General features: G+C 45.6%; 1 protein-coding gene across 1 annotated transcript in view; it reads right to left on the reverse strand.

Moving 5' to 3' along the window:
- LOC139281626 (kinesin-like protein KIF19) overlaps positions 1-18,346 on the reverse strand; it is a 198,148-nt gene that overhangs the window by 119,509 nt on the left and 60,293 nt on the right. Inside the window, exons 4-6 of the mRNA XM_070901771.1 lie at positions 8,306-8,416; positions 5,754-5,841; positions 2,639-2,775 (exon numbers count right to left, since the gene is read on the reverse strand). Coding sequence (XP_070757872.1) covers positions 2,639-2,775; positions 5,754-5,841; positions 8,306-8,416 — 336 coding nt within the window. The remainder of the gene's footprint in view (positions 1-2,638; positions 2,776-5,753; positions 5,842-8,305; positions 8,417-18,346) is intronic.

Below are 18,346 nucleotides of genomic sequence, written 5' to 3' on the forward strand. Positions count from 1 at the left end.
GAAAGAACTCAACGTTTCCTTCTGGCGGAACTCAACCAAAATACCTGGGCGTCACCCTGGACAGGACTCTCGCCTTTCGGCCCCATCTCACCAACACCAGCTAAAAAGTAAAAACCAGGGTGAACCTGGTCCGGAAACTCGCTGGAACGTCCCGGGGGAGCACAGCCAAAACACTTTGCACCGTAACAGTGGCCCTAGTCCACTCTGCTGCACAATACTGCTCTGCCCCCTGGTCCTGCAGTCGCACACACAGATCATGGGCGTGCAGCTAAACGTCATCATGAGGACCGTGTCAGGGACACTCCAGTCCACTCCAACTGAGTGGCTCCCGGTGCTCATACAATCATAGAAATTTACAGCACGGAAGGAGGCCATTTTGGCCCATCGTGTCCGCACCGGCCGACCAAGAGCTATCCAGCTCAATCCCACTTTCCAGCTCTTGGTCCGTAGCCCTGTAGGTCACGGCACTTTAAGGGCACATCCAAGTGCACATTTAAGTGCTGTCCCACGTTGCCCTGCCTGCCGTTCACTGCGACACCACCGTGCTCAGTGAGATGGAAAATATCACGAGCAACATCAACCTTCCCATTCACCAAGGCTTGGAAAACCCACCACAAAAGCGCCTTAAACCACGCCGGCCATTCTGGGAAACGGCAGCCAATATTCCTGCAGCTGGTATCCACCCACTATCCAGGTGGACGGAATCGTGGGACGCAGGCAACATATAAAGAACCAACACCTCATCAGTGACCCAACAGCAGAGGTCCCTGGCTCTGACCACCCTCGAAGACAGTGGACACGCTCAACCCAATCCGCATAGACGGACAATGCAGCCCCCTGCCCCACAAGCAGAAGATGAGGAACAGCCTGAAGTGCGACTGTGGTCCTGAGTCCCAGACCATGGAACATGTCACATCAACCTGCCCACTGGAGGCACCTCATTTCTCCACTCGGCATCGAATGGATAGCCAAACTAGACATCCCATTATAAGCTTTTCCTGTCATACAAAAGTAGCAGTCGTACTGATTGAACATTCTTAACCACATATTATTGTGACATCATCACAGCAGGCAGTATGTCAGAGATAAGTGAATGGATTAAACTTTAAACTTCATTCTGGAGCTCCACAGATCCCTCGGGATTAAGCCATAAAAAGCCAGACGGTCCCAGGTTTGATTCCCGGTGTGTGCTGAGTGAGGTGACAGTCGAAGAGCTACACTTGGTCTAAATATTCCTGGGCTGAGAAAGTCAGGGTTCCCCTCCTGATTGTTATCCAGTAATAGTTTGAAATTGTGTGTCTGTAGACACTGGGTGGGGTCTAGACATTTCTCCCTCACCCACACTGTGTTTAAATAACTTTTCAACTCTCGCTGTCTAATAAAAATGTAAACAAAATAAAAAATAACCCAATCAAAATACACTGACAGATTTTGGCATTTAGCATGTTTATAAGATTAATGTGTTCAGCTCGGCATTAAAAATATACCGAATTGAAGACATTGCACCAAAACGCTCCGCTCACAAATTTCCATCTATGATTAAAAATGAAACGTTCAGTTTGTGTTTGACATATATTTCCTGACCATATTTGATTTCTGTTTACAATTCTACTAACATTCTTGAGCTAAACATTTGGGCCAAGAGTTTCCAACTTGGGCGCAATCGGTGATTTGGGCACAAATTGTGCTTATAATTGCACTCGTTTTAAGAAGTGGTTTTATTTGCTCACGGTTTGGCTCGAACTCATTTGCATATCGCCAAACGTAAAATCTTCCACGAACCTGCGCAATCAGACAGCATTTTTGAACATAATGAACATGAGCAATAAACGGATATTTCAGTGGGTATTAAGAGCGTGCTGAATTGTTGGAAATGCTGATCTTCAAGTAAGATCTGAACTCAGGCGTGTTCATGTGGACATAAAAGAGCCCATGGCATCATTCAAAGAAAAGCAGGGAGTTCTTCCAGGGTCTTGGCCAACATTTACTCTTCAACCAACACCATCAAAACTATCTGCTCATTTATTCACTCAATGTTATGGGATCTTGCTGTGTGCAATGGGCTGCTCCATTTACCTACACAACAATGACTGCATTCCAAACCAATTCATTGGTTGTGAAGTACTGATGGGGTGATAAGGCGCTATGCAAATGTAAGTTCTTTTTTTCCTTCTGACAAGGGGATTGAAGTTAGCAGGAATAAAACCCATTTATTGATCTTAAGCGTAAGGACAAGATTTAATGACAGCATCACTCAGAGAGAGAACTTGTCTTTCCCTTTCTAACGTTCTCTCCTTTCCTGAAAGCACTGACTAATGCTGGGGTACAGTCCAATGGTGCCATTGCCCTCGGGTAACCTTGCCAATATGACCATTCTTCATGTGAGAGCCCGAACGGTGTGTTCTACCTGGGGCATTACAGTCAATCCTGATCCTGTAGTCATCGAGCATCCATACAGTGGGAGTCCCAATCTCCGTTGTCTCGGAGGCGTGCAGGATAAATGCAGATTTCCTGCTGCCAGTAAGTAACTAAATACTGCCCAGGAATGGTTCCGACCTGCTCTAGCTCAGTACAATTACACTTAATAACAGCATCACTCGAGTCCCCCAAGATTCTGATTAAGTAGGTTTGGGTTTACCTCCAAGTACGACATGGAGACGTTATAATGCATGCTTTCACTTGTAGCTTCGATTGCCTTGAAAAGATCATTCAGAGTTTGGATGTAGATTCCAGGTTTGCAGTCCATCCCCAGCATGGTGTATGTCTTGCCAGCTCCTGAAATAAAAGCATTTATGTAATAAAATGCTTGGTATAAATTTCCATCTTTCCATGGCAGTGCACTTGCCTGTGGACCAGATGGCAGTAAGCTGCTATTGCATCGAATCGATCTAAACTCTTACTAAATACTGTTTTGGAGGGAATGGCTGCAGCAAGTGGAAAAATATTCACACTGGTGCAGATGGAGAAGCTAGTCCGAGATTGGTTTTCATATATATTGCATGACACTGCAGAAAATGTTGTTCTGCATTAGTCGTTGCTTTATCTACCATGAGAAAACTTCACACTGTTAAAGGTAGCAAAAGTGTAAAAATGCATTATTTCCCAATGCTATTTCTTACTTTAATCAGCATGTACATATAAAAGCAACACATTATTTGGGGGAATAAGAGGAGGGGATGCACCTCCATGGCCTTGTCAACAAACCCCAATAATTGTTTCAAGCAAACAATTTGACTCATAGATCTCAATGGAAAAGGAATGCGGCACGCTCAAACTGCACCAGTTAAACATCTTCTAAGGAAAATAAGGCATCACAAATAATACCTCCTCTCGCCCATACCAACTGATTGGCTGATGCAACTTGAATCACCTGAGGCTACCTGGAAAGATTCAATGACATAAGATTCAGGGCTGTGGTCACTTTACCAGCCAGTGACAAGGACATGCTCCTGGTTGATCCAGGCTGTAAATCTGCAGCCAGCAGATGGCATTAACTCCCCAAAGGCCTTTGTGGGAGAGAACAGCTTCCTAATGAAGTGATGACACGCGAGATCAGTAAACCCTGTGGCGTGGATCTCCACAGGTCAGTTGTAGATGCTTTGTGTGATGCCCCACTCTCCTAGCTTCCATCCGTGTTTTTTCCATATTCTCCTCTTAATAACTTAGGAATAAGGAACTCCATTATTTCCCCCCCACCCCACACACAAAATCGTATCATTGATTAGTACTCACTTTAAATTTTGTAAGTATTGTTAAATACCTAGGAGGTAAAAAGGCTCCCTTCACAGTCCATGAAAGCTGTGCGTGTGAGAAAGTGTTCTCGAAATTACGCTCGCCACTCAACTCTACCATCTCTGGAACGCTGTACATACCTCGACAGCGCCACATTTGTCATGGCCTTTGGAACAGTATACCAATGGAAACTGTAATGTATTTGCTTCATGGGTTCTTTGCTTAAGAAATCATAGCAACGCATTGCTACTAAGAACTAGTTGGCTTATTAGCAAAAGGTTTAACAATCACACAACACATTACCAGTTCATCCACCAGGCTCACAACCATCTGCCTCATCGTGGATTCCCCGAACCCAACTGGCTGGGGTTTTACGGAGTCTTGTGAACATCACGCGACTGGCTAAGCCACTCCCACCTCAACAGCTCCACAAACCTGTGAGCATCCTCACAGGTTGCATACATTACAGAAACAGAGGGAAGAGCAATAAACCAAGTTCACGCACCACTATTTACACATTGTTAGGTGGGCAGTCGAGGTCATTGCCTGGTTCCTGGGAGCAAGTTCTGAACAGCAGCTTTTGGGGCGGGTTGAGGGCACAATATCTCACCGTCCCATTTTCCTTCACTTACTGTCATGATAATACCTGTAATGTATTTGCTTCATGGGGGTTCTTTGCTCATAGCAACACATTGCAATTAAGAACTAGTTGGTTTATTAACAAAGGTTTAACAATCACACGACACATTACCACTAGGCTCACAACTGCATACCTCATCGTGGATGACCTAGACCCAACTGGCTGGGGTTTTATTGAGTCTTGTGAACAGCACGTGACTGGCTAAACCTGCGAGCATACTCACAGGTGCAGACATTACAATACCGAGGAAGATCAAAGCCTAAAGTTAGCTCAGAGTTCCAACAACTTTGCTTTCTGTTTGATTTCCTGTGTGTAAGGGGGAGTTGATTTGCAGCACACAACCTCCTGGATTCCACCCTATTCTATAATCAGACTCCCTCTGCAGTCAGCCGACGATTCTCCATCGCCAGGGGACTTCAGCAGTTATTTGCAGCCATCCATGCATCGGTACTTGTCCTTCTCTGACAAAGTGCTTGTTGCTTCACACTTTTTTTCTTCTATTATGGGGATTTGGAAGACTGACTTCTTTTACGATAACTATGGTTAAAACCTCTCCACCTGAAGGGGTACTTGGAGACTCTAATGATGGCTTGGAATGTATTTTACCACCTCATAACAAAAGAGTGCTCTTTTTCCTTTATGTGCTTAAGGAGATACAAGGACGAAGTCAGTTGAATTATTTTGAAACCACATTCCTATCACTCACCCACTGCCCAACCTATATGGATGCCAGATTTCATTCTTAATGATCTGCTTCCTCTAATCTGACTTCTAATCGCAATCTTTCACGAACATGCGAAACTGTTGCACAGGAGATATACAGGTCCATCTAGCCTGTCCCATACAGTTGTAAAGCCTTGTGCATCACGATTCAGACATTGCCTACCCATTGCGGAGTCGTTTAATCTCCTTTTAAAGCCCAAGCGTGGCATCACCTAATCATTCCTGATCTAGCTGTTTTGACTTTTATTGTTTCCTACCTGTATGTGTCCCGTCGTATGGTCGTTAAGTGTCAATTTGGCTCAGTTGGTAACACTCTTATCCCCAAGTCCGAACGCCACTCCTGGACTTGAGCACATAATCCAGGCTGACATTTCAGTGAAGAACTAAGGAATTGTCAAAAGTGCTGCCCTTTGGGTGGGATTGAGGCCCCATCTGGTGGGCTTCAAAGATCCCATGGCATTATTTGAGGAAAAGCAATGAAATCTCCTGGTGTTATGTCCAATATTCTTCCTTCAAACACCACCCAATAAAACCCCAGATTAACTGGCCATTCATCACTTTGCTATGTGAAAAATGTCCGCTACACAACAGTACTGAACTTCAAATGAATAAATTGCGAGACTCTTAACTATGTCTTAAAATGAACTGCCCACACTACCTGTAGGTCCATATGCAAACACCGTAGCATTATATCCAGAAATGACACCTTTAATCAGGTCCTTAGTGGTGCCCAGGTAAACATCCTCCTAAAAGAACAATAAGCACAATCGAGAAAACAGTTTTAGTGTATCTGCAGTAATGTGGAGATCAGTCTTTCGGCCCACTGAGTGTTAATGGCGCTTGCAATTTTTTGAATGCATCAATATTTGTTATATACTCATTGAATTACAGTGACAGAGTATTGGTATAAAGGGGCCACATTTGAGGCAGGTGGTTTCTAAATACAGGCTTAAATACAAACATTATTTGTAGATGGTTTCCCTATAAGGGTGAACTATTTTATTCAATAATTATAATAATTTAATTGTGCTCATCAAAGTGAAGGATGTCAGTTGTGATAATCGGGTGCCACAGAGAACACAAGCCTTGTCATCATGCTCTCCTCTCGGTTTGCCCTATGGCATTCTTCCACTCGGGTCTTTCAATACACAGTCCCATCATCTCAGCTTGTGATCTTTTCACATACTCTGTTACTGCACACAGGCTGGTCTTCCTCAGTTTGTCCACTGTTCACCACTTCTGACATGCAATATCTTCTTTACACAGCATGTTCCAAAACCATCCTGCGTCCGCTTCAATGCCTTTGTCAAGATCCAGGTCTCAGTACTGTGTAAATTGTCGACTGGACATGAGTTTGGACATGCACTCGCCTTTTTGTATCCATTGATACTTCGCTCTCTCTTTCCCAGAGTGGTTCCTTTGTATATCCAGGAATACAAGCTCAACATCAACTTCCCAGAGGCAAAGATTATGTCCGGAGCAGAAGGAAAAGTGTAGAAATATGAAGGATGGCTGAAGAAAGCAGGCATTCATAGAGAAGAGGTAGAAGGGATGGATGCCTTTATATCTTATGTCAGCACTGAAAAATGGAGAATGATTCCACTGGGCACTCAGTATCAGCTCCAAGCACTCCAGGGACCAATATCGGCAGCCGTGCCTTCATCTCCTAGTCCCCAAACTCTGCAATTCTCTCCCTAAATCTCTCCGCACCTATGCCTCTCTCTCCTCCTTTAAGGTGGTCCTTAAAACCTATCTCTGACCAAGCTTTTGACCACCTGTCCCAATATCTCCGTATGTGGCTCAGCAGCAATTTTTGTTTGCTAACGTTCCTGTGAGATGCCTTGGGACATTTTACTACGTTAAAGGCGCTATATAAATGCAAATTGTTGTTATTGATATACTATGCAAAGTTAAACTCCCAATCTGCGTTAATATCAAATCTTACAAAATCACTTCAAACTCTACCAGTCTGATCTTTTGTCCATATCCCATGCTCAGTGAGATTGTCAAATTAATGACAAACTGTGTTGAATTATGAAAAGCTTTAAACTATCGCTTTGACAACTAGGAGCAGGGTTCAGATCAAAAGAGGTGTCAAAACTAAAATCAATTCATCTCGGACTTGTAAAGGTGACAGAGGGAGGGGACTTTCATCCCATCGGTCTGGCCACCATTCCTAAGTAGGACCCAGGAATAAAAGGACAATGCACTAACCCACTGCACCACCCTATCTTCAAAGTTAAGCACACTAAAATAGCTCCAGCAACAGCTCCAACTAGACGATCCAGACTTCAACTTTCGGTTGACACTCAAATTTAGGTTACCTAATGGAGAGCTGCACTGTCCTAAAGCATTTCATCCCAGGGTTAAGTCCCAACTGCAAAAACACATCTCTTTCAGGCATCTGAAGGAGCAAGATTGAAGATTGATAGAAGCCATGGAGGAGTCTAAAACTCAGACCATTCTACTTACTTACCTGCAGGAAGAAACACATTAAGCCAGAATAGCAAAGGAGGCTAAGAAGTGGGTACGCTGGGGTTAGGTGATGCAGTGAATTGAAATGTTGTCCTTTCACTTATGGGACTGAGTTAAATTCTAGTGCAGACTGATGGAATGAAAGTCTTCTGTCTCTGATAGATGTCTGGGCCTTAAAAAAGATAAGATTGGCCCTCAGCCCAGTTCTAATGGGCACCAGTCTGCAGCACCAGATGGACAATGTCAGCACGAATTATCAGTCCACCCCACAGAGGCCATAAAGATATCTGTTGTGAAAATTGCACTGGTACAACAGAAGGTTGGAATAAAGATGCATGGTTGCAGTGTAAAAGAACATTTACTATGCATTGAAACTGTGCTGTATCTGACAACGGGTGCAAACTGTTAAACATTTTGCATTTTCCAGCACCTGACATCCCTCAGGATAATGAACACAAATTAATCCACCCCCCTCCCCCCAAAAAAATTGTTGAGACAAAACCTCCTATAGATTCACCACCAAATTGTAATCATTTTTAATATGCTCACAGAAAATATGAGACTAATAAGTGTATAAAAAAACAAATGCAACAAAGGGTCATCTTTTGCAAATGAGATGTAATGTCGAGTTAGTACAGGGAAAGCTATTTATTGCATCTGACCCATGCCAATCAGAACCATAACACCTTGATGACACAACACACAAAAATGGTTTTGTAATGAGTGAGTCCCTACCTGGGTGCAAGTGTGATCAAACACCACATCAAACATAAACGTTCGTTCACGCGACCTATTCGCTCTCAAGATGTCGTCTGGATCTTCTGTTGGGTCCATCAAAACTACCATCTACATAACACAATCCAGAAAAGAATGGATTCAGAAAAAGACAATAAATATTTAGTCAGGAAAGTTATCTGATGAATGCAGCTTCAGAAATACAGCAAAATAATGTTATATGCAGTGGATGAGGACAAGGAAAGTTAGGTATAAAGAGAAATGGGATTAGAAAGGAGAGCACTCATCGAGGAGCTAGCATCAACGCATGTATGAGGCCGAATGGCCTCCTTCAGTGGTGAAATTTCTATGACTCTGTAAAGGGTTGATTTTTTGAGATTGTGTGGCGCCTTGTCCAATATCTATTTGGAGGGAAAATCATAAGCATTGTGCCCACAATCTTCCCATATGTGTGACTATTGAGAGAGGCGCCTGCCAGCAGTAGGAACTTGGAACATTACTCCCAAAGTGTCAACTACAGAGCTAATGTAATACCAACAGGGTACACACAGTAAGAAATGGTAACAATGAGTGAAAGTTTACTAAGGAGTTATTAAAAATACTATTAAAGCTACTGCATTCCAAATGTATTATTTCTAAATTATTTTACTTCAGGAGTGAACCTTTGAAGTAAAACTTGGTTTTGTTTTGAACTTGCATGTATTAGATTTGAAGGTAGTAAGTTCAAATTAGGGTTGTATTCCCTAGAATTTAGAAGGTTAAGGGGTTATCTGATCGAAGTTTTCAGGATATTATGGGGAACTGATAGGGTAGTTGGAGAGAAACTATTTCTGCTGGTTGGGGATTCTAGGACTAGGGAGCATAGTCTAAAAATTAGAGCCAGACCTTTCAGGAGTGAAATTAGGAAACACTTCGACACACAAAGGCCCCAAGTTTCCACACGCGGCAAAACAGGCCCCCCTCCGAGCTGGGCGCCCGTTTTTCGCGCCGAAAACGGTGCCTGAAAAAAAACGAACTATTCTGGAGCGCCCTGCAGCTCGATGTCAGCTTGGCGCGGCGCCCAGGGGGGCGGAGCCTACCACTCGCGCCGATTTTGTAAGTAGGAGGGGGCGGGTACCATTTAAATGAGTTTTTTTCATGCCGGCAACCCTGCGCGTGCGCGTTGGAGCGTTCGCGCACGCGCAGTGTGAAGGAAACATTGGCACTCGGCCATTTTTGTAGTTCTTTGTAGCTGTTCAATTTTTAAAATGTTTTAATAAAACCACATTGCCCTTCCATGATCAGCACTGAGGCTTCTTGCAGCAGTGAGAAGGCTGCAGGAAGCCTCAGAGGTTGAGGCAGCCGTTTCCCGACGGGCCTGACCCCCCCCGCCGTCGGGAATGGCTGCCTCAACTTCTGAGGCTTCCTGCAGCCTTCTCCCTGCCTCCCCCCCACTGCCGTCGGTCAGGCCCTCACTGCCTCCCCCCCCCTGCCGTCGGGAACAGCTGCCTCAACTTGAGGCTTCCTGCAGCCTTCTCCCTGCCTGAAGCACTTTCACACAGGTAGGAACATGGTTTATTTAATCTTTTCTTTGCTTATAAATTTTTATTCAGGTTGGATTTATTTGTATAATATTTGTAGAAGTATAAATAAGGATTTATTGTAGAATTTAATGACTTCCCTTCCCCCCCCTCCTCCCCCCCACCACCTCGTTCCGGACGCCTAATTTGTAACCTGCGCCTGATTTTTTAATGAGTAGACAAGGTTTTTCAGGCCTACAAAAATCTTCACTTGCTCCATTCTAAGTTAGTTTGGAGTACGTTTTCACTGTGGAAACTTTCAAATCAGGCGTCAGTGGCCGGACACGCCCCCTTTTGAAAAAAAAATTCTGTTCAAAAGTGAAACTGTTCTACCTGACTAGAACTGCAGAAAACTTAAATGTGGAGAATTCCGATTTCTAAGATACTCCATTCTCCACCAGTTGCTCCTAAAAATCGGGAGCAAATCATGTGGAAACTTGGGGCCATTTTGGTAGAAGTTTGGAACTCTCTTCTGCAAACAGCAATTGATGCTAGATCAATTGTTAATTTTAAATCAGAGGTTGATAGCTTTTTTGTTAACCAAAGGTATTAAGGGATATGGGCCAAAGGCGGATATATGGGGCTAGATTTTCCACTTTTGTGTTTATCGTCCAAAAATGGGTATTATTTCCAGCGTGGGCGGTAAAAAAAGGGGTTTCAGATTGCCGGCTTCTCGCCCATTATCAAAGCACCTAGTCTCCATTTTTGAAAATGTCTGTTGCCGCGAGCAATATGAAATGGGCGGTAGCATTAAATCTCGCTGACCTTCTGCCGTAAAGTGTCACCGTCCTTAGCAACGACATGGCAATGCTCGATTCCCGCGGTTCAGGAGGTCAAGGGTCATCATGACATGCGCAGAAGAGGAGAGAGAGAGAGAGGGAGCTCAGAGGGACTGAAGGCATGTCTGGGTGTGGTGTGGCTGCTTTGGGAGGAAGGAGGGAGACTTTAGAGCTTCACAGCAAGTAGGCAAACAAAAATTAGCTGTTACCAGCCACATATTTGCCCGAATTTGGCCTATAATGGAGGGAGAGAAGGAGGCATCACAGCACACTGTGGAGAATGATGCTGGAGAGAACAGTGAGGTGGGAGAGGAGCACATTGTAGGGCGCAAAAGAGCCAGGAAGTTCTCGGACAAGGCAAATGCCTCCCTCCTGCAGGAGGTCGAGTTACGCTGGGGTGATTTGACACAGGGAGGGCGTGGGAAGCCCACCCATAAAGGCCTACCAGAGGATTTGAACTGAGATAGCAGAGGTGGTCTTGTTGGCGACCAATGAGGTGCGTGACGGCAACCAATGCCGCAAATGCTGGAACAACCTTGTAGGATCCGCAAGAGTAAGTATTACATTGATTTACATGTACTTATGTATTTACATAATTTGATTTGTAATAGTCATGAGTGACTATCAGCAGATGTGAGGTCTTGCATTTTAACGGGAATGTTTTACTCAAAGCCTACAGTCACAGTGCACGTCTTTAGGTGATAATTTTAGAATGATAATTTTCATAATAATCATGATTACATCTGTCGGTTATGTGTTGTATCAGTCTCTGTGACAGTACCGAGCAATGATATCACACAATGATCTCATGCCATGTCGTCCTGTCACCTTTTACAGAAGAAGCTATCGACGATGAGGTCCGTGCAGAGGCGAATGGGTGGGGGGGGCCACCAGTCCCCAGCAACATCACAGAGATGGAGGAGCGGGTGCTCACACTCGTGGTGAAGCACACCCGGACAGCCACGGTCGCACCTGCAGACCCTGAAGTGATGCCACGTGAGTAAAGCTTACACCATTGCGTCATGTAAAGTCAGTAGATGCCACACCCACTCATATCCGAACAATCATTTATGACAGATGATTTCTAAAATTGTCATAGAAATAATGATGGCCTAATGAAAATCATTGCAATGCAAATGTGTTGATGGTCATGAAATGTGATGTCTGCGATAATTTTGAGAGTGGTGCTGCTTTTGTTGTGCATATGCTGTGTGTAGCGCTGGACTCACATTGTGACCTTAGCACCACCTTCTCCTCTAATCACCTCATTTGTGTTTTGCAGCTTAGCCAGCAGCGCAGCCACAGGCAAGACCACAGAGGCCAGAGGTGGGGACGCGGGGCCCGACTCTCCGGACGATCCTACATCTGGTGCTGAGGAGCTCCGATTCTCGCCCGTCAATCCGCTGGGCCTGTTCTCCACGGATGAGAGCGCAGACCTTGAGGAACTTGCATCGCCACGCTCTAGAAGCCATTCCACCCCAAGGTCATCTAGTGGTCCTCCGGTCATTTCCGCCTCCACACTGGAGGTACCAACCCCAAGCACCTCGCCACAGGGCACCCCATTTATCCCCAGGACGGCGCCAACCCCGCGGAGGCCTCGTGGACGTGGCAGGTCTGGTCCACGAGCGCCACATGAGAGCGGAGAGATGGTACAGTTGTCCAGGAGGACCGTAGACATTGGTGACCAGCTCAATGAAGCATTGGGGGGCATATCCCAACAGCTTGCCACCATGATCGAGTACATTCCGCAGATGGCGGAGGCCCTGGATGCGATAGTCAGGAACACTGCTGGCACAGGCCTCCCAGTGGTCCCCGAGCGCGGCATTCCACACTTAGGTTCCACACCACCACTCTGAATGACAGATGAGAGCAAGGAACAAGATCACGCTTCTGCATCAGAGAGAGTTACCCCCTTGGCAGCCCCCCCCCCCGCCCCGCTCCCGTACCCGTGCAACCACCGCATCTGCCTTCATCCCCCACAATGAGGCACCGCCTGAGGAGTTCCTCGGCCAGGCACCGTGGAGCGAGGAGGGGAAGGGGTAGAGGTGGGGAGAAGAAGGGGAGGGGGGAAGGAAAGTGAGGTGCATGTCCGCAGGTGATGGCTGTGTTATATCTCCATCTGGGTGTATACAATTTGTTGTAAAGTTTGGGGGCTGGGGACTACGCTCCTGCTTTACCTTTGTATTCTGTGTTGCTGGACATGTTGAACATTTGAGTGAAAAAGTGGGGTGTGGGCAGGAGTTGGGTGTTATTGCCTGTGATGCTTATGATTTCAGACCAATGTTGATATAATTTTTTTTATTGAACATAACCTTGTTGCAAATTGTCTCAGATAACTGCACCATTACACACTGGTGATTCCTTCACATGAAAAGGTTAAATACAACGTAACTTCAATCAACGTAAACTTTAACTGGCCCCAAGGTGATGGGCACCATTGATGTCTGAGCTGCACAAACACAGCAGTGTGTCAGCGTCGTCACTCACAGCAACATTCTTTCAGGCAAATCGTTCAGATATCAGCTCCTCACGTAAGGGTCTTGCAGCTAAATAGCCACCACGGACCCATTCCTGTGGTCTGGAGGGGGTCGTGAGCATGGTTGCGTAGCCAGCCTGATTGTCTGGCCCTAGGTCAGCGTCCAACCCCTCATCATCCTCTTCCTCTCTCTCCTGAGATAGAGCATCAGTGCCTTCTGGCAATTCTTGGCCCTTCCTGATAGCCAGGTTGTGCAGCATCGAGCACACGACCATGAATTTACTTGCTCAGGGTTGTAATGTAGCTCCCCTCCTGAGTGGTCAAGACATCTGAAGCACTGCTTAAGCACAGTTATTGTTTTCTGGACCATATTGCGTATGTCTCTGTGGCTCTGGTTGTATCACTTCTTGGCCTCGGTGTGCATGTCACGCAGGGGGGTCATCAGCCAGGTGGCTGGGCCATATCGGTTATCACCAAGCATCCAGCATTGTCCTTGTGGCTAACTCTTAAAGATGTCAGAGACAGCGCTCTCACGCAGGATGTGAGGCTCATCGAAGGTGCTCGGACATTTGGCATTCACTGCCAGTATGATCTGGTTGTGGTTGACAACTAGTTGGACCTTCAGGGAGTGAAATCCTTTTATGTTACGAAAAAGCTCCGGGTCCTGAGAAGGTGGCTGCATGGGGATGTGAGTGCACTGTATTGCTCCCTGCACCCTGGGGAACTTAGCAATGTGGTAGAATGCTCCAGCCCTGTCAGTCTGAGCCTCTGTGGTCATGTGGAAGCTGATAAAGTCCATCCTTCTCGTCTACAGGGCCTCCATGACCTGTCTAATGCAGCGATGGGTGGCATGGTGAGACAGAGGGCAAATCTCGACCGCGGAGACCCGAAAGAAACTGGACGCGTAGAAAGACAGTGCCGCGGTGACCTTGACCTCGACCGACTCTGATGTCCTGATGGCAGGCTGCATATGTGGCCTGATGAGCTCACATATTTCATTGATCACCACCTTGTGGAAGCGCAGTCTCCGAAGGCAGGTGTGCTCGGATATGTCGAGGTAAGACTTCTTTTCCCTGTACGTGCGGGGTGTGTATGGTCTGGCTCTCCTCATTCTGGCATGTCTTAAATTGGGGACATAATGATGTACATCTCACATTGAGCCATCTGCACTCTGCAGCATCTGTATATTAATCGATGCAGGCTGAGAAATGGCTGGCCCCATTGCAATGAAAGTATAATAGCGATTGATCAGAAGCAATGATTTCCTCACTAAAATACACCTACAGTAAACCCCCAATAGTCCAGAAAATATGATGTTTACTTCAACTGAGAAGAACTCCAGAATCAATGCAAACTCCCCTGAAGTTGAAGCAGTCTTTTGAATGAAGCGACTTGCGATTTACAAAATGGCAGCCACACCGCTAGCGTTCATTCAGAACAGTTCCACTTTTTATGGCCATTTATTTGGGCGAACGATATTGTGGCCGATATGTGTGCGAGGTGGTGAAAGTGACAGTGGGCGTTAGTTTTGCCAAATGTGCTCTTTACGACAAAAAAAAAAGTGGCCGAGCGTTCATATTGAATCTCGGCGTTAATTCTGTGCGGAAAGTAACGCTGAGCGATATCATGGGCGTTGATTTCGCCCATTCTGATGATTCCGCCCAAAAAAAGTGGACAAGCGGTAAGATTTTTTTCCCGCCGTTAAGCACACGGGGAAAGTAACACTCGCCGATAAGTTTCTTAAAAATGCCCGTCAGTTTCCATTTTGTGCCAAAATGGGCGATATATGGGCGTTATACGTCATTTCAGCAGTAAAATGGGCCTGAAGTGGGCGTTAAGCATGGAAAAAAAGTAGAGGTTCTAGCCCATGGAGTTAAATCGCAGATCATCCACAATCTCATTAAATGGCAGAACAGGTTCAAGGGGCTGAATGGCCCACTCCTGTCCCTATGTTCACGCCCATTTTCCTTGAACTTAAGAAAGGCTAACTTACATATAGCCCCAATTTTAACTCAGGGCAGAAAACTGGGGTGCTGAGGCCAAGGCGGACAGAAAACTGTCCAGTCCCTGGAGCACGAGGCTGGCAGATTTTAACTCCTGGGCCTCGTTAACATTTGCTGACACTGACTCCTGCCTGAAACCAGCAGAAATGGCATCAACACTGGTGAGCAGGAGTCAAAATTTATGTGGGCTCAGATTGCCGGTGGAGACCCACGGAAACGGTCTCTGACAAGGTAAGTAAGGATTGGGGCAGGGATTTGGGAAAGGGGGAAATCAAGGGAGCGGGGAAAAGATTAGGGTCGGGGAGGCCCAAGGTATCCACGTAGGGTTAGGAATCTGCTCCTCTTGGCCCACAAGGAACCTTTAATGATTAAAATAGTTACACTCATCGAGGCCTCCTGTGGCCAGGATCCTGCCTTCAGCTATCACAGTTAAAATGACACGCGCATCTTGATGGCGTCTTCAAGTCATAATATTTCCATTTAAATTAGTCCCTTGCTCCTCCGGGCCTTCCCGTGCCCCATTTAAGGCTAGTTAAAATGGTGGGTGGAATGCGAAGTGAACCCCTCGCCATCTTCACCCCCTTTCCCACACCCACTGGGTATAGAAGCGCTGGGTTAAAATACCCCTCTGGTGTTCTGTAATTAAAAAAAATATAAATATACTGTCCTTCCTACAAGGTGACCTTGCTGTGATCCCTATTTTAATTGAAATCTTTGTGTCGCCAACACTTACAGCTGGCCCATCAATAAAACACAATTATACATTAAAAGCTTAAGGGCACACTTTTATTTAGCTGTTTTGATCGGTGTTTCCAGTGATGTTAAATATGACTTGATACGCAATGCTTCTTTTATAACTGCATTACCTTTGGAGGCTGAAAGGGTGAAATAGGCGACGACACAAAACAGGCGGAATCGCATGAGTTAACCCTTACACCACACGCCCGGTGTTCAATTCTACTGAACTGAACATGGGGCGGACTGCATTACAGGCCACTGTGGGAGCACAAGCCCACATTTCTGATATGCTTTGCTCTGGCGCGGTCTGGAGATATCAAAAGGGTTAATAGTTGGAAGATTCAAGATTGGATTAAAACAGGCTGCTCAACGATATGGTGCCATTTAGCCATTGAAATGACTGGAGCTGGTCATTTATCTGTCGGTTGTGTGTTTGAGTGTAACTTGTTACTATGTGAATAATAATCTGAGTTGTGTATAGTAATTCATGACATTGTCTGTATTTAAGTGTACCTTGTTACTATGCGAATAATAATTTGATGACATTGTCTGTATGTTAAACAATCTGGTTTGTGTATAGTAATTCAGAAAGCAATTAGCCATGATTTCAGGACAATGCCACTTTGATTCTACATCGCCTGCATGTTAATTGTCTAAATGTACTATGCAAAGAAACAAGAGTTCAAAGGCTTTTTTGGTATCAAGATGAGAGTTTGACACACAGACACTAGACACTGGACATTTGGAAGATGTGTGCCTCATAAGCCACGGAAATCAGAGCAGGCAGAGAGCTGCCTTTGTGAAGTGTCTCAGTAACTTTCATACTTGGTTTGTTTAGTATGAATGTCTGAATAAAAGACCTGATCCTGCTTTTACTAAAACTGAATGTGTGTGTAATTCGACGTTTAAAGCAACAAAGTGAAAAGAGCAAGAAAGCTGTACAACAGCCATCAATTTGGGTCCTCACTTGTCCAATTTCATCACCTGAATCTCTACAACCCTCCTCAAAACCTACCTCGGGTGAACACACTTTTAATATCTCCTTCTCGGCTCAATGTCAAGTTTTGCCTAAAACGCTCCAGTGAAGTGCCTTGGGACAATTTCCTATGTTAAAGGCGCCCTATAAATGCAAGTTGTTGTTGTTGAACCTTGGTAGCAACAACGATACTATGAAGAGGCAGGAACCAGAAAACAGCTGAGACAGAAAGAGAGATTGTGTTTTATTGAAATAAATGCAGTCCCGAGTTCAGTTAAGTGTTGAGGCAACACAATAGTTGAAATAATTTGACCTAATACAATCCTATTATAGATGCTTGTAGATTGTAAACCTAATTGAGAGGGGACTGAAGTCTTAAACCCCATGTTCTTGGCTAGCCTGTGATTCTTGTCATATCATCATAGGCAATCCCTCGAAATCGAGGAAGACTTGCTTCCACTCTAAAAGTGAGTTCTTAGGTGACTGTACAGTCCAGTGCGGGAATCACAATTTCTGTCACAGGTGGGTGGGACTGGTTTGCCGCACACTCCTTCCGCTGCCTGCGTTTGTTTTCTGCATGCTCTCTGTTACGTTTAGAATAACTCCACAAGACTGTGTATCTTAAGCTCAAACCGTTGTGACCTTAGTCTCTTTATTGTAACTCCAGCGTGAGGAGGCAGTATGGTAGACTGCCTTTTATACCTGCTTGCCCAGGGTGTGCAGGTGACCCTTGGGTCTCCCGCAGGTGCGCCCCCTGATGGCAAGTCTTACACATTGGTAATGTTTACATACATAACATCATTCCCCCCCACAAAGTCTTAGATACAAGTTATTTACAAGTTGAGGCGATCCGGGGCTCTGTGTTCCCGGGTTGATCGCCTGAGTTAAAGTCCTGGCATTGGTGAGTCGGTCGGATTATTGCTGCACTGCGGTGTGGCTGGTCTGATCGGACTGTCGGGCATGGTGGGTTCATCCCCATGGCTGACCGCGAGGTCGATTGCTGGTTGGGTGTGTGTGGGTGGATCAATGATGGTAATGTCCTCTTCAAACTGCTCCTGGTTGTCAGTGAATCGCAGTTTGGTCTGATCCAAGTGCTTTCTGCACGTTTGTCCATTCAAAAGTTTGACAACAAACACTCTATTCCCCTCCTTGGCTAACACAGTGCCAGCAACGCATTTGGGACCATGACCATAATTAAGAACAAACACAGGGTCATTGACCTCAATGTCACGTGATAAAGTCACGTGATCGTGGTACATGTTATGCCGGTAATGCCGGGTTTCTACATGATCATTGAGGTAACTGGGTGGACTAAGGAGAGCCTGATTTTGAGTGCTCTCTTCATTAGCAATTCTGCAGGGGGAATCCAGGTAAGCGAGTGGGGTCACGTGCGGTAGCTGAGCAGAATCCAAGATAACCGGGTCTGCAGGGAACCGTCCGTCACGCGTTTCAAGCTCTGCTTGATGGTTTGGCCTGCCCGTTCCGCTTGACCATTGGATGTGGGCTTAAA

Source organism: Pristiophorus japonicus, chromosome 15, assembly GCF_044704955.1.
Source record: "Pristiophorus japonicus isolate sPriJap1 chromosome 15, sPriJap1.hap1, whole genome shotgun sequence".
Lineage (NCBI taxonomy): Eukaryota > Metazoa > Chordata > Chondrichthyes > Pristiophoridae > Pristiophorus > Pristiophorus japonicus.